Raw genomic sequence first — 23,035 nt, forward strand, 5'->3', positions numbered from 1 at the left:
TGTGGCTTGTGTGTTGCTGTGAGGCTTGAGATTATGCCACCAGTCTTTCAAGTGCTGATGGGATTGCACATAGTGCACAGGTTTCAATGCAGCTTACAGACTAATACAGACTAGGAAAAAGGAAGAGACCATCAACTTCTTAAAGAATTGGCCAGGGAAAACCTTATGAATAGCAGACAAACACTGTCTGATATATTACTGCACAACTTTATGAATAGCCTGGAAACATTATCCAATACAGTGCAGGAGAATGAGCCCCTTAGGTCAGAAGGCTTTCAGAATATGACTAGGAAAGAGCTACATCATCAAACTAGAATCAACCTTACTAATACAGATAAAGTAAAGCTTTTAAGAACTCCATTTGCTGATGTGGCACAACTCAAATTGAGGAGAAACAGCTGAAAAACATCCATTAGTAATCGGAATATGGAATGTACAAAGTATGAATCTAGGAAAATTGGAAGTTGTCAAAAATGAAATGGAACACATAAAGATTGATATTCTAGGCATTAGTGAGATGAAATGAACTGGTTTTGGCCATTTTGAATCAGATAACCGTATGATCTACTATGCCGGGCATGACAATTTGAAGAGGAATGGTGTGGCATTCATCATCACAAAGGATGTTTCAAGACCTGTCCTGAAGTACAATGCTGTCAGTGATAGGATAATATCCATATGCCTACAAGGAAGACCTGTTAATATGACTATTATTCAAATTTATGCACCAACCACCAAAGCCAAAGATGAGGAAATTGAAGATTTTTATCAACTTCTGCAGTCTGAAATGGACTGAACATGCAATCAAGATGTGTTAATTATCACTGGGGACTGAAATGCAAAAGTTGGAAACAAAGAAGAATCACCAGTAGTTGGAAAATTTGGCCTTGGTGACAGAAATAATGCTGGAACTCGTATGGTAGAATTTTGCAAGACCAACGACTTGTTTATTGAAAATAGCTTTTTCAACACCACAAACAGTGGCTATACATGTGGACTTCACCAGATGGAGTACACAGGAATCAGATTGACTACATCTGTGGCAAGAGGCAATGGAAAAGCTCAATATCTTCGAAAAAAAAAAACAAGCCAGGAGCTGATTGTGGAACAGACCATCAACTGCTCATATGCAAGTTCAACTTGAAGTTGAGGACAATTAAAACAAGTCCACAAGAGCCAAAATATGACCTGGAATATATCCCTCCTGAATTTAGAGACCATCTGAAGAATAGATTTGATTCATTGAACACCAATGACCAAAAACCAGAAGAATTGTGGGATGAAATCATGAAGAAAGCAAGTGATATCACTTGTGCTATGTCCTCTTATGACTCCAGCTTGCACCTCTAGAAGTTCTCTGTCAATATACTGCTACAACCATTTTTCAATTATTTTCAGTAAGATTTCAATTGCATGCTATGTTAATGATATTGTTCAATAATTTCCACATTCTATGGGATCACCTTTCTTTGGAATGGGTACAAATATGGGTCTCTTCTAGTCAGTTGGCCAAGTAGCTGCTTCCAAATCTCTTGGCATAATCAAGTGAGTGCCTCTAGTGGGGCATCCGTTTGTTGAAACATCTCAATGGGTATTCCATCAATTCCTGGATTTGATTGTATAGATCATAACAAATTGTAGATAACACTGAGAAGAATGGAAATTCTGGAACACTTAATTGTACTCATGAGTAACCTGCACATAGACTAGGAGGCTGTCGTTTGAACAGGACAAAGGGACACTACATCATTTAAAATCAAGAAGAGAGTGTGTCAGGGTTGTATCCTTTCATCATACTTATTCAATCTATATGCTGAGCAAATAATCTGAGAAGCTGGACCCTATGGAGAAGAACGTGGCATCAGGATTGGAGGAAGAATCATTAACAACCTGTGATATGCTGATGACACAACTTTCCTTGCTGAAAGTGAGAATGACTTGAAGTACTTACTGATGAAGATTGAAGAATACAGTCTCCAGTATGGATTACATCTCAATAAAAAGAAAACAAAAATTCTCACAAATAGACCTGTAAGCACCATCACAATGAATGGAGAAAAGATTGAAGTTGTCAAAGACTTCACATTGCTTGGTTCTACAATTGACACCAATGGAGGCAGCAGTCAGGACATCAGACAATGTACAGCACTGGGCAAGTCTGCTGCAAAGGACTTCTTTCAAGTGCTGAAGAGCAAAGATGTCTCCTTGAGGATTAAGCTGTGCCTGACACAAGCCATGATATTTTCAATCACCTCATATGCATGTGAGAGCTAGACAAAAAATAAAGAAGACTGAAGAATAATTCATCCTTTTGAGATCTGGTGCTGGAGAAGAATGCTGAAAGTACCATGGACTGCTAAAAGAACTCACAAATCTGTCCTGGAAGAAATACAGCCAGAATGCTCCTTGGAAGCGAGAATGGCCAGACTTTGTCTCACCTACTTTGGTCGTGTTGTCATAAGGGACCATTCTGTGGGGAAGGATGTCATGCTTAGTAAGGTGGAGGGTCGATGAAGGAGGGGAAGGTCTTCAACGAGATGGATTGACACAGTGTCTGTCATGTTGGGCTCAAGTATAGCAAGGATCGCATAGCTGGTGCGGGACCTGGCAGTATTTCCTTCTGCTGTGCATTGGGTCACTATGAGTCGGAGAGAACTCAGTGGCACCTAACAACAACAACACCTTTGTGTTTATAATCTCATTTGTGAACAGTTGTCTTTGTTATGTTAATGAGGCAAAATTAGTGTATGATGCAAATTGACTCAATCTGTTCTGAGATATAAAAAGAGATAAACAAGCTAGTAGAATGAGATATGGGGTAAGATAGATGCCAAAACATGTAGAGATCTCCAAGGAACCAGGAAGCAGAAGCTGAAGAGACAAGGACTTAGAGCTTACAGAGAGAGAAAGCTTTCCCTTAGAGCTGGCACTCTAAATGAGGACTACTGGCCTCCTGACAGGTGAGAAAATAAAATTATGTTTTTAAAAGCTATCTACTTGTGGTATTTCTGTTATATATATATATGTCAATCACCTCATATGCATGTCAAAGTTGACCAATAAATAAGGAAGACTGAAGAAGAATTGATGTCTTTGAATTATGGTGATTGTGAAAAATATTAACACACCATAGATTGCCAGAGGAATGAATGAATTTGTCTTAAAAGAAGTTCAGCCAGAATGCTCCTTTGAAGCAAGGATGGCAAGACTTCATCTCATGTACTTTGGTCATGTTATTAGGGAAGACAAGTCCCTGGAGAAGGACCTCATTCTTGGTAAAGTAAAAGGTCAGTGAAAAAGAGGAAGACTCTCAATGAGATGGATTAGCTGCTCAATAACAGCAACAACGGTGAGGATGGCACACAACGAGGCAGTGTTTCTTCTCTTGTACATTGGGTCACTGTGAGGCGGAACCAACTTGATGGCACCTAAAAACATCAGCAACTGATAACTAAGAAAGGCATTCTGGAGATTATTGGTAAAACTTGGATGGGGTCCTAAGAGTTGATGGCAGCGTCAAATGAGTGTAATGTGGTTATACAGGAGAATGTCTTTATTTTAGGAATATGCTCAAGCATTAGGGAGATAAAGGGTCCTCAAGTTGGAAAGTTACTCAAATGTTTTAGAAAAAATGAAAGTTCTTTGTAACATCATTGCAAATTTTCTATAGGTTTGAGATGGTTCCAAAATGAAAAGTTAAAAAAAGAAATAAACATGAAACCTGGCTGTATGATTTCCAAATTCTTTCCACATGCCCCTATTCCCTTGTGTTCCTTCTCCATGCTAACTCTTGCTTCTCCTTCATTTCCTCTGTGTAGAGAGGGTGCCCTTCAGAATATATAACATTTGCCCCTGTGTTGAAATTCATTTATATCATTCTATACTTCTATTTATGTCAGAGAATAGGATCCATGCCCATCACATTCATACTTGTACTCCTAGGGCACAGCACAGCCCCTGGAACTGTGCTCGATAAACATAAATTGAGTGTGGAAGAAAATCAAGGTTATGGGTATCATGGAAATTATTTCTATAGTTGATGAAGCAGAAAAGCAAGAGATCTGGGTACTGTCAGGCCTCGAATTGAATTATAGATGGATGATATTATACAAGACCCAGACTCTCTGAGACTGTTTTTCCTCATATATAAAAAGGGGTCTTAGGTTAGTCAAAGATGGCAAGATTTGAAAAGCATCTACTAGCGTTCCTGGCACTTAGCAGGCACTCAACACATTTTATTTCCCTTCTCCCTTTCAAAACAAGAATAAAAATTCTCATAGAAGACTAGAAGTGTAGATCCCTGGGGAATAGTCCTGACTTCATGACAACCTTGATATATAAATGTGAATAAATTATTTCATTTCTCAAGAGCTCTGTTTCCTTGACCATAAAATAGGAGGTGAGGAAGTGGGGAATGAGAAGTGGGCTTCTTAACTGTCCCGTTAGCAAGACCTCTTAGTTCTAAAATTTCATTTTTTTCCCCTTGCTTGATGGTGAATACAGAAAGTGAAGAATAGGGAAGGTTTTGCTATACTAAAAGAGTGTTCCTCAGTTTTAGCAGTCAAAGCATGTAAAGTCCACCTCCTATTGGTTTGTAGAGCTGACTCATTTAGATTTGCTTGAAATAGTGTTAAAAAGCAAGGGTATCACTTTCAGGACTAAGGTATACCTGACCCAAGCCATGGTATTTTCAATGGACTCATATACATGCCAAAGCTGAACAATAAACAAGGAAGACTGAAGAAGAATTGTTACATTTTAATTACAGTGTTGGTGAAGAACACTGAATTATAGCATAGACTGCCAGAAAAATAGACAAATCTGTCTTGGAAGAAGTACAGCCAGAATGCTCCTTAGAAGCAAGGATGGCGAGATTTTGTCTCATGTACTTTGGTCATGTTATCAGTAGAGACCAGTCCCTGGAGAAAGACATCATATTTGGTAAAGTAGAAGGTCAGTGAGCACCCTTCAATGAGATAGAATGACACAGTACCTGCAATAATGGGCTCAAACGTAGCAATGATTGTGAAGATGGTGCAGGACATAGGGTAACCATGTGTTGGAACTGATTCAACAGTACCTAACAACAACAACAAAATTAGTAGGTAAATTGAAAGGTGGTGATGGTGTTAGGTCACTGGTGAGTACATTAATAATTTATAAGCTATCAAAGAATTAACACACACTTTATGTTCTCTCTGCATTTTTCCTTATTCATAATTCTTTGCCTAATTGCTTTTCCTTTAAAAATGGAGGAGCTAAGACCTTGGATATTTGCCTAATGGCTCAAACAGAGCTAGGACCTGATTGCCAAGTCTTTCAGTCCTTTTATAGCCAAGGGACATTTGCCACTGAAAGAAAGCTGATGAGTTTTTGCACTGACCTCTGGCCCCATTAAGTACTTTGGCCATTGCCCATTCACTGTAATGGGAGCCATAAATTTCTTTTAATTTAGGACACTGTCAAGCAAGGGATAATGACAAAGACAAAATAATGTTTTGAAAAGAGCTAGGATAAAATCATGAATAAATAAATGTGTTTAAATTACCTTATAAATTAACAAATGTTTATTCATAGGAGTCTGACTGGACCACTATATTTAAACATTGGGCCAAAGGTGTTCCCATGTGTCTTAGTTTAATACCACAAGTGGGTGGCTTTAACAAGAGAAATTTGTTTTCTTACAGCTTAGAAGTTTGTTGTTATTGGGTGCTGTAGAGTCAGTTCCAACTTTTAGTAACACTAGTATAGGGAGTTCTGGTGGCGTAGTGCGTAAGGCATTTGACCGCTAACCACAAGGCTGGCGGTTCAAACCCACCAGCCATTCCTCGAAAGGAAGGTTGGGCAATCTACTTCCAAAGTGATACCTCCTCAGAAACCCAAGGAGGGGTCGCTATGAGTCAGATTCGAGTCCACGGCAGTGCATTGCATTGTATTAGGTACAATATAATGAAACAATACCCCATCCTCACAATCATTACCATGCTTGAACCACTGTGTCAATTAATCTTGGGTCTTCTCCTTTTTCGATGACCAACTTTACCAAGCCTGATATCCTTCTTCATGGACTGGCCCCTTCTGACAACATGACCAATGTACAAGAGACGAAGTCTGACCATTCTTGCTTCTAAGAAGTATTCTGTCTACTTCCTCTGAATCAGATTTGCTTGTTGTTCTAGCAGTGCATGGTACATTGAATATTCTTCTCCAGCACCACAATTCAATGAATGTTCTTCTGTGGTCTTTTTTATTTATTGTGCAGCTCTCACATGAATATGAGGCAATTGAAAATATCATGGCTTGGGTGGGACCCATCTTAGTCTTCAAAGTGACATCTTTGCTCTTTAACATTTTAAAGAGGTCTTTTGCATCAGATTTGCCCAATGTACAACATCATTAGATTTCTTGAATCTTTTCTCCATTTATCATGGTGTTGCTTATTTGTCCACTTGTGAGGATTTTTGTTTTCTTTATGATAAGATGTAATCCATACTGAAGACTGTAGTCTTTGATCTTCATCAGTAAGTGCTTCATGTCTTCTTCATTTTCTGCAAGCACAGTTGTGTCATCTGCATATCACAGTTTGTTAATGAGCCTTCCTCCAATCCAGATTCCCTGTTCTCCTTCATACAGTCCAGCTTCTTGGATTTTTTGCTCAGCATTCAGAGAGAATAAGAATAGTGAAAGGATACAACCAACACACATCTTTCCTGATTTTAAACCTTGCAGTATCACTTGTTCTGTCTGAACAACTGCCTCTTGGTCTATGTACAGGTTCCTCATGAGCACAATTATATGTTATGGAATTCCCATTCTTCAAAATGTTATCCATAATTATTTATGATCCACACAGTAAAATCCTTTTGCATAGTCAATAACACACAGGTAAACATCTTTCTGGCATTCTTTACTTTCAGTCAAGATCCATCTGACATCAGCAACAATATCTGTCATTCCATGCTCTCTTCTGAATTGGCTTCACTTTCTGGCAGTTCCCTGGCAATATATAACTGCAATCAATTTTGAATTATCTTCTGCAGTACATTTTGAATTATCTTTGGCAAAAGTTTACTTTCTTGTGATATTAATCATATTATTTGATGATTTCCACACTCTGTTGGATCACCTTTCTTTGGAATGAGTACAAATATAGATCTCTTCCAGTCAATTGCCCAGGTAGCTGTCTTCCAAATTTATTGGTATTAATCAGTGAGTACCTCCAGTGCTATCCCCTTTTGTTAAAACTTCTATTTTGGTATCCCATCAGTTCTTAGAGACTTTCTTTCCACTAGTGCTTCAGTGCAGCTTGGACTTCTTCTTTTAATGCTATCAGTTCTTAATCATATGCTATGTTATAAAATGTTAAACATCAACAAATTCTTTTGGTACAGTCACTGTATTCCTTCCACTTTCTTTTGATGCTTCCTCCATAAGTCAATATTTGGTCCATAGAATCCTTCAATATTGTAACTTGAGGCTTTATTTTTTTCTTGTTTTTTTTTTTTTTTTTAGCCAGAGAGATGCTGAGCATGTTCTCTTGATTTTCTGACTCTAGGTCTTTGCACATTTTATATTGCTTTCTGGGTTGCCCTTTGAAATCTTCTCTTTCGCTCTATTACTTCATCATTTTCTCATTTTCTTTAGTTACTTTACATTCAAGAGATTGAAAGGTTAGAGGTCTGAATGCAGAACACTGGCTCTAGAGGAAGACTTTCTCTCTCTGTCAGCTGTGGAGGAAGGTCCTCTCTTCAACTTCTGCTTCTGAGTTCCTTGGAAATCTCCATGTGTCTTGGCATCTATTTTACCCCATGTCCCCCAGGTTCTTTGTTTTCCTCTCTTTTATATCTCAAAAGTGATAGACTCAATAACAATCAAATTGTGCCTCATTACCATGACAAAGACAACCTATTCCAAAATGGAATTATAATCACAAGCATAGAGGTTAGGATTTACATCACATATTTTGGGGTACATAATTCAATCGATAACACCATGTCTCATATAAATGTCTTTTTTCTCTTTACACCAAGGGAAAGGTGGTCTGTGTAGAAAGACATTGCAAATCATAGTAAGATAGGTATCCCTATGACAGATTTGTTCTAAATAGGTCTATTTGTTTTCAGTTAAATGCCAAAATATCAGCCAGATGACTCCAGTAGTCTTTTCTACAGCAAGGTATTTATTTTTCTTCTGTAACACCTTTATTAGGCATCTCAGTAGGCTGCTTTTCCACCTTTTCTTGTATTAGTACCATGGATTCATGCCAAAGAACCGAAATTCTGGATAGACATTTATTTGTATATATTTCCTTTTGAGTTAAAGCAATGACTCCAAACTTATATATTCCTCTTGAGTAAGAGGATCAGAGTACATATGGCATTGATCTTATGCTAATAATGTTATGTAGGTAACATCATTATGACAGATGGCAAAAAGATTCAACAAACCACAAGACATATTTGCAAAGCTGTGGGGTCTTGGATGGTATTGCTTTATGCAAAATCCAAATGGCTAAATCTTCCAGGGTACAGGTAGCTTGAGGGCACTGTTAGCTGCATAAAAACTAATTGGCCCAATTTGAGTAGAAGGAAATTTTTGCCTGAAGTCTTTAATCATATTAATCTTCAATGGTTTTCTACTCAACATAGCCAGGGCTGTGTTTTGGAAGATAAATTCATGAATGTTGCTCAGAAAACCTTATTCAGGATCAAAGACTTGGGGGAAATAATAAACCTTTCATATAGAAAGTTTAGTGTTTGTGCTCCGTATTTTGGCATCATTGCAGGATGGTAGGCATGCTGCTGTTGGATAAAATCCACTGCCATCGAGGCAATTCTAATTCATAGTGACCTTATAGGACAGAGTAGAACTGCTCCATAGGGTTTCCAAGGCTGTAAATCTTTAAGGAAGCAGACTGCCCCATCTTTCTCCCATGGCACAAGTGGTAGATTCGAACTGTCCAACTTTTGGTTGGCAGCCAAATGCTTTAACCATTGCACCACCAGAGCTCCTTATTGTTGGATATGAGGAAATATATATTTTTAAAAAAGATCAAACAAAGAATGCTGATTCAAACATGACCAAATACAAGAAAGCACATTCTGGATTCTCTGTGATGACAAGCAATATTTTTCTATGGGAATTTAATATCCATCTTTATGTGCAAAAGTTCTAAAACTCTGTAATTCATGACTAATTCAGTAAACTCCCAAAATGGTAGCAGAACATTAGTTTGACATGTGCTGCTATTAAACATAATGTGTTTTAGCAGAAAAAGCATGGAACTGAAAGTCAGAAGAACTTTTGTTCAATCTCTGGCCCTGTTTCTTGCTAGTTCTGTGAGTTTATACAATTCATTAAAATTTTCTGAGCATGACTTTCCACCCCTATATATTGGAGATAAAATTAATACCTTCCCAGAACATCTCATGGCAGTCTTGTATAAATATTATAAGGTAATCAATAGAAAAGTATGTGCAAGCTATAAAGACTTCTGCAAACATAAGACATTATAACTATTATATCATTATGCCAGAACTTGGGAGCTCTGGTAGCATAGTGCTTAAGGCACTTGACTGCTCACCAGAAGGCTGGCGGTTTAAACCCACCAGCCACTCCTTGGAAGAAAGGTTGGGCAATCTACTTCCGTAGTGATACCACCTTGGAAACCCAAGGAGGGGTCGCTATCAGTCGGGTCCGACTCGAGGGCACATAACAACAACAACAATGGCAGAACTTAATGCTTTAGGTCTTTTATTTGTATTTTGTCATTTTAATTCCACTCTTGTTTTCAACCCATGTAGATGAGTATATATTTGCCAGAATTCACCAAACCATATTTCCCAACTCTGCAAAAGCCACAGTTGGAAGAATGTGATTTAAAAAAAAAAAAGGTTTCCTTTGGACTATACATCTATCTGAAGTCTTCTTTGGGATGTAATTCAGTCAGAAGCAATTATGATACTAGCAAATATTCTGAGAATTCACAAAATCCCACAGCCAACACCGTGATTCATTGCTCTAATACCAAAATCATTTGGCAGATTGTAGTTGGAAGCAACAACACTGTCTGCTTTCAAAGCTCTAAATGGGGCCATTTAGATTTATTGTGACACTGCATGGTCCCACCACTTTCCAGAGATGGCACCAGAATTCCCCAGTCTCTTCTGACAGTGTTTTCCTGATTTCCTCTGGGGTCTTGCTTAATAATAAATCTTTCGTGGGCAAGAGATGACGTAGCATCCCACCCCACCCCCCGGGCTTTGCAATATGAATATTCTACAAGTTTATCTTATGTAAAAAACCTTGCAAAAACCTTTGTGAAATATCTCTTGATTTCCTGCTACCAGCCTTACACAACCTGACATTCAAATCCTTTATTGTTGCTGTTATGTGCCTCAGAGTCCACTTCAATGCATCACAACCCCATGTGAAAGAATATAACTGACCCATGGGGTTTTCTGGCTGCAGTCTTTATAGAGGCAGATCTCCAGATAATTTCTCCCATGGAGCTGCTTGGTGGATTTGACCCATCAACCTTTGGTTAGCAGTCAAGTGCTTGATGATGGGGTTTATATGAAAGTACTTTCTCAACTTTCCTTTGGTTTTTCTTAGATGGCAGTGTGGTTTTTCCTTTTAAATGGAGTACTAAAGGTGTGGTTCCTTCAGGCAAATAACATGCTTTATTTACTATTTCAAATGAAATGCATCTAGACAAAAAGCTACAAACACCACCCTGAGTAGCAGCAGTAGTGTGTAGCCAGGTATGCTGTGGCATGTGTGTAGAAATCAGACACTCAGCCCTGGCCAAATGTCATACATCACAGAAGGAAGATAAAAATCTCCTGCCTAAGTGGAAAGTGTGTGATCTCCCTCTGCCTTTCCAACATGGCAAAGCTAGTTTCTCAAAGTCATCAAGTCTCATAAGTACCTTCTAAAGAATCATAAAATGTAAGAAATGAAAGGAACTGGGTACTTGACCTTCCACAGTGTCAAGCCAAGGAGTGCTCAAGCTACTGCTTGAACACTCCCAGGGATGGGACAATACTCCTTCTGCAACAATTCGATCTATTTTTTTGGATAATTCTAACTTTAGGAAATGTGCTTTTTATTTGTTTGTTTCTAATTTTTCCCAATGTGTAAGGCTCAGCTTAATCCTATGGTAGACATAAACGATACGGGCTGCATATTTAACCAGTAATAATTCAATCCAATCATTTGTCATCTGGCACCAACTTTCCCTTCTTACTCACAAAGCCATTATAAAAACGCTGGCATTCAGCTAGAATCTAGATGTTTATTTTAGCCTACAAATTTTATATTTATCCTCCACCAAATGGAAATAAAGCATGATCTATTTATTTATTTATTTAATGAACCCATGGTAACTTCTAATAATCAGTACTTCTTTTTCAAATGTACAGAAAGCATCTGTTTTAATATTTCTTTCTAGAGCTCTGCCTTTAATTTATTTTAACTATTACTTTAGTTTGAAGACTCTGTTTCACTCTGCTTTGGGGAATTAAGGCAATATTAAGGTAGATTCTGTCTCTTGGCACACTTCCCATTCTTCATTGCTTTTCTATAATCTTATATTCATGCTGATTTCTCATTGGATGTTATTTTGCTTAATGGGTGTCATTATTGCTTGTTATGGGGTCATTATCATTTCTTTCATTTCAGTCAATCTATATTGTCATTAGTTTTGAATGCCTTGTTGTTGCCTTTGTCCAGGGCACGTGAACCCTTTCCCAGACAATGTGATTATTTGCATGGATCACTGCAATGTGCTGATCAGCTATGGCCTGAATGGCATACACACAAAAAAAAATGCTAATAACATATTGTGAATTTGGGTATATCCCCACCAAACTCACTGTCATCAAGTTGATTCTGACCCATAGTGACCCTAGAGGTCAGACTAGGACTGCCCCATATAGTTTCCAAAGCTGTCAGTCTATATAGAAGCAGACTGCCTCATCTTTCTCCTGTTGAACAGCTAGTGGCTTTGAATCAGTAACCTTTTAGTAAGCAGTCAAATGCATTAACCACTGCACCATCAGAGCTTCAACTATTTGGATATCAACTGACCTAATCAGCAGACTATCTAGTGAGATATGGATTGTAAAGCAACAACTTTGTTTTTCTTTTGTAATTTTTGGTCTCCTTCATTTTGTAAGGATCCCTGGTGGCCAAAGGTTGAAGCTCTCAGTCACTAATTGAAAGGTCAGTGGTTCAAAACTCCACTGGAGAAAGTTAAGGCAATGTGCTTCCATAAGTATTTACAGCCTTGGAAACCCCATGGAGAAGTTCTACTCTGTTTTATATGGTCACTTTGAGTCAGAATTGATTTGAAGGCAGTGAGCTTGGGCCCTTTCTTTGGAAAAACCATACCAAACCAACTCACTGCCATCAAGTCGATTCAGACTTATGGCAACCCCCATTGGGTTTCCAAGGTGGTAAATCTTTACAGAAGTGGATTGTCCCACCTTTCTTCTGTGGAGCAGCTTGTGGGTTTGAACTGCTGACCTTCTGGTACCAGCCAAATGCCTTATTCACTATGCCACCAGAACTCCTTTTTAACTTGGGAAAGGGTGATGCAAATGCTTTGCATTCACTGATAACCAAAAGCTTGGCTGTTTGAACCCACCAAGAGGATCCAGGGAAGAAAAGATCTGACAATTTGCTTCCGTAAATATCACAACCAAGGAAATCCTATGGAGCAGTTCTGTCCTGTCACATACAGGGTTACCATGAGTCAGGATCAATGCAATGGCACGAAATAACAGCAACCTTATTTTGGATAATTTCCTCATTCATTTGTGCCCCTTTGTAAAGACAATAATGTATCATTATACTTAACTTTATATATAAACAATAGACCCATTAACTGTTTAGCCTAAAATGAAACTGTTTAAGAATAAACAAAAAGATGTAGCAATACAAAATGGTAGTATGCAAAAACTAACCTAAATTAAACACTATCATATTTCTTACAAAAACTATAAAGTGGATTTACCCATGTAGTATTATATATCATTTATATATAGGCTATATATCATCTTTTTAGCATAAAGAAGGCTACCTAGTTGATTGCAATATTACAATCTGCAAAACTGAGTGTTTTCCTTACCTGCCATTAGTTCATATTTACTCTCACTGAATTCATGAGGCAGCTGCATCACTGGTAGTGCCTTATTGTCACTAACCACAACTTCAGCAAACTGAGGTCCTGAAGTGTCTCTCCAACTCTGGAAACCCCTGCTGAAGACTTAACATAAATAGATTGAAGACAACTAGTTTAATTGATCAGGGTCTGGTTTCTTCTTGTTTGCTTGGCCTAGTCATGTTTAACTTCCGTCTCTCTGTTGTCCTAGAACAGTATCCAGAGCCAGCCTATGTGGTATCTCTTGGGCAGGAAGGTTAAGTCACTTGGCATGGACTGCACTCAGCAACCAAACAAACAGGACAGCTTGAAGATAGGCTTTTGTTTGGAGGAAACCCGATAGTCATTTTGGTGATAAAATATTTATTCCCCATTATCTTGTTGCCAAGACTACTGCTTTTAGCACATTTCTTAAAAGGAGCTAGAGTGCTAAAGAGGTTACAGGTATTAATAGGGGAAATTTTCGAAAGAAAAATATCTCTAATGGTATTCTTGCATTGCACATGCAGGCTGTTTTACAGGCTGTCTAAAAATCCCAAGTACTCACCAAAACACTGAGATGAGAATTCCACCAGTGGTACCAACCATTCCATGAGTATTATGTCCATTTATCCTCATCAAGTTATACATAGGAGACATGTATATGGTGTTGGCAAAAGTCAAAGCCATTTAATTACTCACAGACAACAGACACTATACCACGTGAAAAGTTCCATTAAGAGAAGTCCTCCCTGGCTCAAAGCTGTTCGGGTGGGATGAAAAACTTCCATGGTGCACCCTTTCTTTGTACCAGTGGACGAAGGAGCCCAAGGATTTTCATCTACCTGGTTTCATATTCCAGGGATTGTATATTTCACTGCACAAAGTGCAATGCAAGTTTTCCCACCTGATCACCTAAATAGAGGGGTGTCACACACGGTGCCAGCCTGGAATTGTTAGCTTAGAACTGTATCTCTTTAGCCTTGCTGCTCATTTAGACAAATGATAAGGCTTCAGAGGGGAGGTGCAAAGGTTTGTTCCGAAGCCCCAAAATGCTAGCAGTAGGGAGGTATGGGAAGTAGTTATGTCTTGCACCATCCAAAGCCTGCTCTCAATTCTATTATCTAGTACCAAGTTTAGATTATCATGTATGTTAAATGAAATCACATAATATTCTGCTTTAAGCCAAAACTGCAACTATTACTAATATTCCTCCTTATTCTTCCTCTTGATCACTGCATTTATCTGAGAAATAGCACCCCACACTCCATAGCCTAAGACAGTAAGACCAAATATGAGGTTATTTTCAAGGCAGATGACATCTCCAAATCTAAATTTTGTAATAACTTAGTTTTATTTTAATTAGCATACTTTTATTATTTTAGCTATTTACAAAGTACTGGCTAATCACCATTGGAATTCCAAAGACTTAAAATGGGATCCTTGCCCTCTAGGAGCTATCTGTTTAGTGATGTTCACTAATATACAGATACAGATTAACAAGTTCTATGAAGCACTGTGGTATTAGTACAAAGTGGTAGAGGGGCATGGAGAAGAAAGAGGTTAATTCTAATTCTGTCAAAATGCACTTGGAAGAAGATGCTGTTTTTGAGTTGGACTTTGAAGGATAATAAAAATAGGTAACATTTATCGAATGCTTACTCAATAAAACCCACTGAAGACACTGTTGGAAGTGCTTTAAATGTATTAACTCAAGATTAACCTTATAAATTAAATATTATTATGATTCCCATTTTACAGTTGAATGAATTGAGGTATAGAGTAGCTAAATACCTTGCCAACAGTCATTGGGCTAGTAAGTAATGAAGTCAGGATTCAAATTCAAGAAGGCTGGCACCAGAATGCTGCTTCTTAATCATGACGCTGTACTTCTTATTGTCAGGGATAAATAAGATGTCAACCAGCAAACACAGCAATAGGAAAAGCTTGACTACAGCTATGAGGTAAAGACAATTTAAGCATGTTTGGAAAATCCAAAGTCTAGTAGTGATGGCTTGAACTTGAGGGGTTGTTGTTGTTGTTGTTATGTGCTGTCGAGTTGGACCCAACTCATAGCGACCCCTTCTTGGGTTTCCAAGACAGTATTACTATGGAAGTAGATTACCCCATCTTCCTTCCAAGGAGTGGCTGGTGTGTTTGAACTGCCAGCCTTCTGGTTAGCAGTCAAGTGGCTTAGGCACTACGTTATCAGAGCTCCCTGAACTTGAGGGGAGAAGAGGGTAATGTGGAGTTGCAGAGTAAGATATGCGTGCAATGTAAGTAGAGTTGTATTGTGGACAGCTTGGAACATCAGACTGAGAAATTGCAGTGAAAAGTGGGGAAGTGCTATAGGCAGTAAGACAAATTGGAAGCCTTGTGGAGAGAGGATTGAAGTATCTTGAAGGAAGGACAGATTTAGGAGTGTATTACTTCAACAACTATTTTTGAGTTTGTCCTGTGTGTCAGAGACTATTCTAAGCATTGAGCACATAGCAAGGAACAAGAGAGACAAGGTCTCCACCCTCATTATATGGACAGAATATGAACAGTATATATGTAAACAGATAAATCCACAACACAATTCTATATAATGATGTTGTTGTTGTTGTTGTTATTTGCCGTCGAGTCCTATGAAATAGGATGATGTGATAAGAGACTGAGTATGGATAGAGGAATGGTCACTTTAAAATGTTGGTCAAGGATGACCTCTCTGAGGAGGTAATGTTTGAGCTGAGGCCTCAATAATGGAGAAGCTAGCCATGGGGGAAGGCAAGGCAAAAGGTCATCAAAGCAACATTTGGATTAGTTAGGAAGAGCATTCCAGGCAGAGTTAACCAATGCAAAGAGTCAGAATTGTGAAAGAACTTGGAGGGCTCAAGAGACAGAAAGAATGCCAAAAGAAGTGATTAACAAAAGATGGAGAGAAGTTTACAGTTGAAGTTAGAGAGAGAGGCAAGATCAGGGCTTGGAGGACCTTATTGTTGTTGTTGTTGTTATATGCCATCGAGTCAGCCCCGACTCATAGCGACCTCTCCTTGGGTTTCCGAGGCAGTATCACTACAGAAGTAGGATTGCCCAACCTTCCTTCTGAGCAGTGGCTGGTTAGTTTGAACCGCCAGCCTTCTGATGAGCAGTCAAGTGCCTTAGGCACTATGCTACCAGAGCTCCTAAGGAGGACCTTATAGGTAAGTATAAAACATTTGTATTTTATTCCAAGTGAACTGGAAAGCCACTGGAGGATTATAAGTTGAGGGATGACTTGATGTGGTAGTTCAGGATATGTGTCAACTTAGCTGGGCCTGGTTTTGAGTGGCTGGCCAGCTGGATGTAGTATTCCCCATGATGAGACTGGTAATCAACTCCATGGTGGAGTCTGCTGTGAGCTGCCTTAGGGATGTGATCTGTTCCCAGTATATAAGGAGAAGCTTTAGGAATGGTCTGCAGCTTTTAACATGCTTGAACCCTGCAAGTAGCTGAGTCTTCTTTCAGCAACCTGCTTTGTTGTCTGCTGATCTTGGACTCTTAATGGACTTTAATCAATGGCCTGCCATCTGGTTTGGTAATATTGGGACTATGCCTTTTTACTTGTCAACCTTGGGTTTGTCAGCCTCAGCAGCCAGCAGCTGCCTGAGTGAAGAAATGCCTCCAGGTTCAGTGGCCTGGGAACAAGAGGCAGAGCTGAAGCCCAAGGTCAAGGGGCTTTCCCAAGCCCTAGAGCCTGGTACTTTCAACTTGGACTTTTAGCCTCCAAAACTGTAAAAAAATAAACTCCTGTTTGTTAAAGCCACCCATTTGTGGTATTTTCTGTTAGAGCAGCATGAAGTAACTAAAACACTTGACCTGGTGTATGTTTGAAAGGATTACTCTTTGTAACACATTGAGGAGAATGCATTATATGGGGAGAAAGTGAAAGCAGGGAGACCAATTAGTAGACAAATTGTACAGGTCCAGGCAAGAAAGATAGTATGTGTTTATACTCAGGTGATAACCTTAGAGAAGAGAGATGGAGAGACTAGGGTTATATGTTGGAGGCAGAGATAAAAGGACTTGAGTAAGTCTCAAAGGCACATAACAACAACAACAACAAGAGATGTGGGAGAGAAGGAGAAGCCAAGGATGACTCCATGTATATGGTGCCAGTAATTGAGGAGAAAACTGTCTCTGGGGTAGGAAGAATAAGAGTTCTGCTATGAACATAATGTGGGCACGTTCTGGGGTAACTAGGGTAGCTTCTTTGAAGATGCTTAAGAAAGGATAGTTACAAGACAGTCTATAGATGTACAATTAATTCACAAATATGATTAGATATTAAGCTGAGGGCTTTCATATATTTAGTTCCTGATGAGCTAGAAAGAAAGTGATCTCATTAACCAATATAGTAAAAGGGTAGGAGGAGTTTGGAGAAGAAAGAGATCAATGAAAGTCAGAAATTGTGAAGAAATTCATATTTGAATACACATAAATTCACAGGCTTTGGGATTTAAAAGACTTGGGTTTGAATCCTAAATAAGCTGTTTGCCAACTGTATGACAAACAAGTTGCTTAATTGCTCTATCCTCAGTTCTCTTACTTATAATAAGAGAAGAATGATAGAGTATTAAACAAGATAATGATAAGGATTAAATAAGATGAATATAGATATATGCTTAACACATAGGAAGAATATAATAAATATTATGACATCTTATAATTGTTATGACAATAGTAGTAATATCATAATTATTAGTAGGATTATCATTTACCTCCTGACATGTGTCTCATTTATATTGACTATTAATAAGATAATAATGTTCTTGATCATAGTCCCTTTTACATAAAGATTGCAAGCACATTAACCCATATTTACACTCAACTCTCCTTTTTATTATATTTATCATGAAAACAAACTGGAGAGTGTTTATGAACTTTTCCCATTTCATAGATAAATAGACTCAGACAGGCTAACATGCCCAAAATTACAAAGTACTCTAGCTGGAAGAACTCCTATCTAGATCTAACTTACTCCAAATATCTTTTTTAAGATAAATACAACTTTGTAGCACTTCTCCAATTCTCTGGGATCTAAGTTTAGTGAATAAATTCTGTTTTACAAAAATGTTACAACAAAACACCACAGTGTGAAACTGGTATCTCATGATTTTCCAGTTCTGGACAATGCTCCTCTCCAGGCCTGTCTATGGAGGAGATGAAAAGAAGTCTTCAATTCTCACCTATTGACAAGTATGGTAAGTATATAGATTCCTCAGATTAATCTATTTTATGTTGAAGGAGAAAACACTATATTGTGTAATATCAAGAGATGAGAAGTAAGAGATGCTTTAAAAATCATAAAAGTACCAATATTGGTCTTATAAATCTTATATTATGCTTCATTTATCTTTGAACTTAATATATGTGTCTGCATGTGGATGTGTGTAACTGTGTATGTGTACACATGTATAATTTTTTTCATAAAAAATAATCTTCTACAACTCATGATATTCCAAACACTTTGCCACCACCTTATCAAGTTTACTGCCCCTAAACATTGCATCATGTGTGTGCAGGTAGGTAGGAGAATAACAGAGATGAGTTTCCATGGTTACAGTGTATGCTGAGAGACCCCTTGCATTTTACCCAAGCACCACAGGATAAAATTTAAACCAAGGCATTCTGTCAAAAATCTGGAAAGAAGTCAAGAGGAGACCTCATGGAACCATTTTGCATAGGACTGCTTCAGAAAGAATACAGGTTTTTTAAATAATAAAGTTTTATGCAGGTTTCTGGAAGCCCATACCAAATCCATTACTATGAAGTCGATTCCAACTCACAGCAACTCTATAGTAGAACTGCCTCACAGGGTTTTCATGGCTGTAAATCTTTTCAGAAGCAGACTGCCACATATTTCTCCCATGGAGCTGCTGATGGGTTTGAACCACGAACCTTTCCGTTAACAGCTGAGCACTTAACCACTGCACCATGGGGAATAGGAAATCACCGTTATCTCCCAGATTTATATGTGGGGCCTGCTACATACTTTTTTCAGCTTCTAAGTGTGAGAGGCTCAATATGTAATTAGAATTTTAGTACAATGGACCCACTCATTCATGGCAACTTCATTTGACTATATAAAGGACTAAAAAATGTATATCAGTTTTTTTAAAAAAAAAACTAAACTCACTGCCATCAAGTCAATTTCAACTCACAGCAACCTCCTCTGGGTTTCTGAGGCAGTAAATCTTTATGGAAGAGGATTGCCCAGTCTTCCTTCCACAGAGTGCCTAGCAGGTTTCAACCACCAACTTTCTGGTTAACAGTCAAATGCTTTTGGCACAACACCACCAGAACTCCTTAAATCAGTTAAAGATACCAGATTTATTACAAGAACTGGGTTTAAGGAAGAACAAATTGGGTGATGTATTCCTGGTTTTCAGATATAGATGTTAATAGATCCTGGAGGTTGTTGGTTCTTATGACAGTACAAGGTGCTTTTGGAGCCAATGTAATTCATCTGCTAAGTATAATTACTGAAAGCATTAGACTGCTCTTAAGAAATGAGGGGAAAAATATTCTGTGTATATACAGACAAAAAAGCACATTAAAGAAAGAAAATTGTGTTCCTGACTCCCCCAGTACATGTCTAGAATGCAGCCAGTGCTTTTTTTCATCAGCTTTACAACATAATTGGCCAATCCAGTAACAGATCCTTTTGAGGAGAAATGTGCTCCAAGTGTCATATCACTGCATTTTTTTTTATTATATATATAGATGTACTATCGTTTTTTCTAAAACTTTACAGATGTGACTTCACAACCATAAAATATAGGGCACCTTTGAAATGTGTGCTTTGACTAGAAGTCTTTCTTTTTATGGTGGAGTTTCAAGATGAAGACTTTTTTTTAACTTATAGATCTATTTCTTAAAGGAATAGGACTTGAGCAGAATTTCCCAAGGTGGAGAAATAAGGCAAAAGTGCTGCAATTATTTGAAAGTTGTGTTTGTCTATGCTTATTTGTATCAAGGGTAGAAGAAAACTTTGAGTGCATGGATGGGGCAGGGATTCCTTTGGGGAAGACCCCCCTGTAGACAAAGAAGACATTTAATCTTCTACCAGTAATGTAGCATCATATCAGAAAGAGCCCTTAATGGCTCTTCATTTCCTTTTCATAAACCAATCATGATACAATCGCAGCTTTAGAAACTGTTTTTCTTTCTTTCTTTTCTTTCTCCCATAGCTATTTTCTTTCTATTTGGTATCTTTCACCCGAAAGTAACAAAACATGTAGACATGATTTAGGCTTTTCCTAAAGCCTGTGGTCAAATTTTAGTTGGGTCCTTTCTAAGCCCAACATGTCCACCTTTACTCTGGCAATAATAGCGTCATTATGCCAGCATCTGTGCTCTGCCGATTTTGATACCCACTCCTGAGAAGAGCCCACCCACGCTGGTGGGACATATGTTCAGAAGTGGATTTCCAGTGCAGTCTTGGAGGGAGAAAAGCATTGGAACATCACAGGATGGTAAAACTGCATGTGGTACATTAGAAGGTTGATTATAGTAATAAAAGTATTATGAGCTAATTAAAGCATATCTTTATGCCTGGAATGAAGGCACAGTTTCAGGCTGGACAAAAGGAAGTATTTTTGCTCTAGGATATAGTAGTGCACTCAGAGTTATGATTCAGGTATGTCTTCTGTTTCCCCTCATCTTATCCTCCCAATACTACAACCTTCCTCATACATGTGGGGGCCAGTGCCCCTGGAATTGTAGGAGAGAGGAAAGTCAGCAGTGATATTGGCATCAGTGGTGCTTTCTGTCAAGAAACTTGATGTGCTGCCTAAGAGATTTTGACAAAGACCTTTCTTATGAAAATAAATATGTCCATTCAACTGCGTATTGCTAGGTGCCTTGATGAAAATGTAGATGGCTGAGTTGATTCTGAAAACTCAGCTATCAAAGGGGAGCAAAAGCAGCAATAGCTCTTGACAAATGGGTCCATTTTCACAGAAGAAATGAATAGCTTCCTTACTTTAGACAGGAAAAGCAACTGCTTCCCTGCCCGTGCCCTGTGTTCTCCAAAACAGCAATCCTATTCTCAGCCACTAGGCCTGTTCTCTTGACACACGCAGGGCTATTGCTACAGTGAGCATTATTTGTCATTGGTATTTATACCTAAGCATTGATACACTTAAAAGCTGGGTTCTCAGGCAGAAAAAAACAACTGAAGCAACCTGCTATAGAAAGAAGCTTTTTCTTATTTCTCTGCTGTTATTTCCACTTTTTTGTTTGTTTGTTTTATAGCCATCATTTATTTAGCACTCACTATAGGTCAGACACTTTGCTACTTGCCTTCTGCACATTACCAACCTTATGAGGGGAGTACTATTATTTCTCCCATGTATATAGATGAAGTCATTGAGGCTCATAAAGGTTAAGTAAGATATCAAAAGTCACAGGGCCAGTAAGCAGTGGAGCCAAGGCTTATACCCATATTTGTCTGACATGATTTTTTTAACCACAATGGCAAACCACCTTGCTGAACTCTTTCCTTCTTTACTCCAAACACCAAATATTGCCTGACCGACACTGGGTCTAAAACACACATCCATAATTTATGTTTTTCTTGTTTCAGTTCTCTGTCTTCATTTTAAAATTTGCTTTTGTTTTATGACTGTTCACCAGACACTCTTTTCCAGATTCTGTGTTCACATGAGCCTGGAGAGCTACCTGGTGGCTGTGTATTTCACCGAGTCAGGCTGGTGAAAAAAGGGGAGGTGGGTTGAAAAGCCAATAAGTAACAAGTGAACTTCTTTTCTGATGCAGGGTACGTATCTGATCCCATGAGCCCGATGCATTTTCATTCTTGCCGACATAGTGGCAGTTTTGAGGACAGCAGCTGACAGCATTTGGCATATACCTGAGGAGTGGTTTTCCACAAAACTGACAGCAACGATTCAAACCATCACAAGTTTGCTTCCAATTATAATACTTTGTCCTCCAAGGTCTCCTTAAATTGGCCTGTTTATTTACTAGTCCTATTTAATTCCCTACCACAAATTGGAGTTTAGGCTTGTAGCTAATGAATAAATGTAAAAGAACCAAAACAATGTATTTGAAGAATTGTTTTTAATTTTGTAATTGAAAAACAAATGTATATCATTACGTGATATGGGGCCTAGTGGTAATCACTTAATAATTATTATGCTGTCTAGACTGAATTGTGTAGACTTGTGTTTGAGAGCCATATGTTTGATTTAATACAGTTTTGTTCATTTTTAAAATTTCATTATGTTACTCTGATTTTCAGTTCTGTGATTAAAGATTCTTTGGTGGCATACAAAATTGATTCAGAGGTGTATTTCATTCCAACAGGATTTCCACTAGGTACACCTTCTTACAGACATACTGGCAAAAAGAAGTAATGATTTCAGATCAAGACATTTGCAAAAATATGGCACTAAATTATTTAGCCTCTTCTCCACATCACACCAAATGCCTATGTTCTTATGTAGACAACTTGTTGCTGTCAGCACCAAGATGTTGTAAATATTATTAGTTCAGTTATGAAACCAGCACATTAATGGAAAACTGCATGAATGTATGAATGGTAATGCATTTGTACCAGAACAGAGCATAGTGCTGTGGAAGGATACCTAAGGCCCCTACTGCCTTCAGGAATGAGAAATCTGCCCTCCCTTGCTTGTTCCAACCAGCAAAGCAGCAATGGTTCCACCAAATAAAATTATTTGCCCATTGAAAGAAACACTTGGAAAAAACAATCAGAAATTGAAAATTCAATGATAATTACTGCTTTTGACTTCAGCAAAGTCAAAACAAAGAGAGAAACAAAATTAGCAAAGGAAGATTGTACATACTCTAAATCAGGATTTCTCAGCTTCAGCATTATTGACA

At 38.2% G+C, this 23,035-nt stretch overlaps 1 protein-coding gene across 1 annotated transcript in view; it reads left to right on the forward strand.

Annotated features, from left to right (window-relative positions):
- The window catches only part of LOC103204430 (serine/threonine-protein kinase TNNI3K), a 661,050-nt gene extending 639,027 nt beyond the window's left edge, over window positions 1-22,023 (forward strand). Inside the window, exons 26-27 of the mRNA XM_042782150.1 lie at window positions 18,290-18,369; window positions 21,947-22,023. Coding sequence (XP_042638084.1) covers window positions 18,290-18,369; window positions 21,947-22,023 — 157 coding nt within the window. The remainder of the gene's footprint in view (window positions 1-18,289; window positions 18,370-21,946) is intronic.
- The last annotated feature ends 1,012 nt before the right edge of the window (window positions 22,024-23,035 follow it).

Source organism: Orycteropus afer, unplaced genomic scaffold, assembly GCF_000298275.1.
Source record: "Orycteropus afer afer isolate SDZICR_OR568_19922 unplaced genomic scaffold, OryAfe1.0 scaffold00248, whole genome shotgun sequence".
NCBI classification, from domain to species: domain Eukaryota; kingdom Metazoa; phylum Chordata; class Mammalia; order Tubulidentata; family Orycteropodidae; genus Orycteropus; species Orycteropus afer.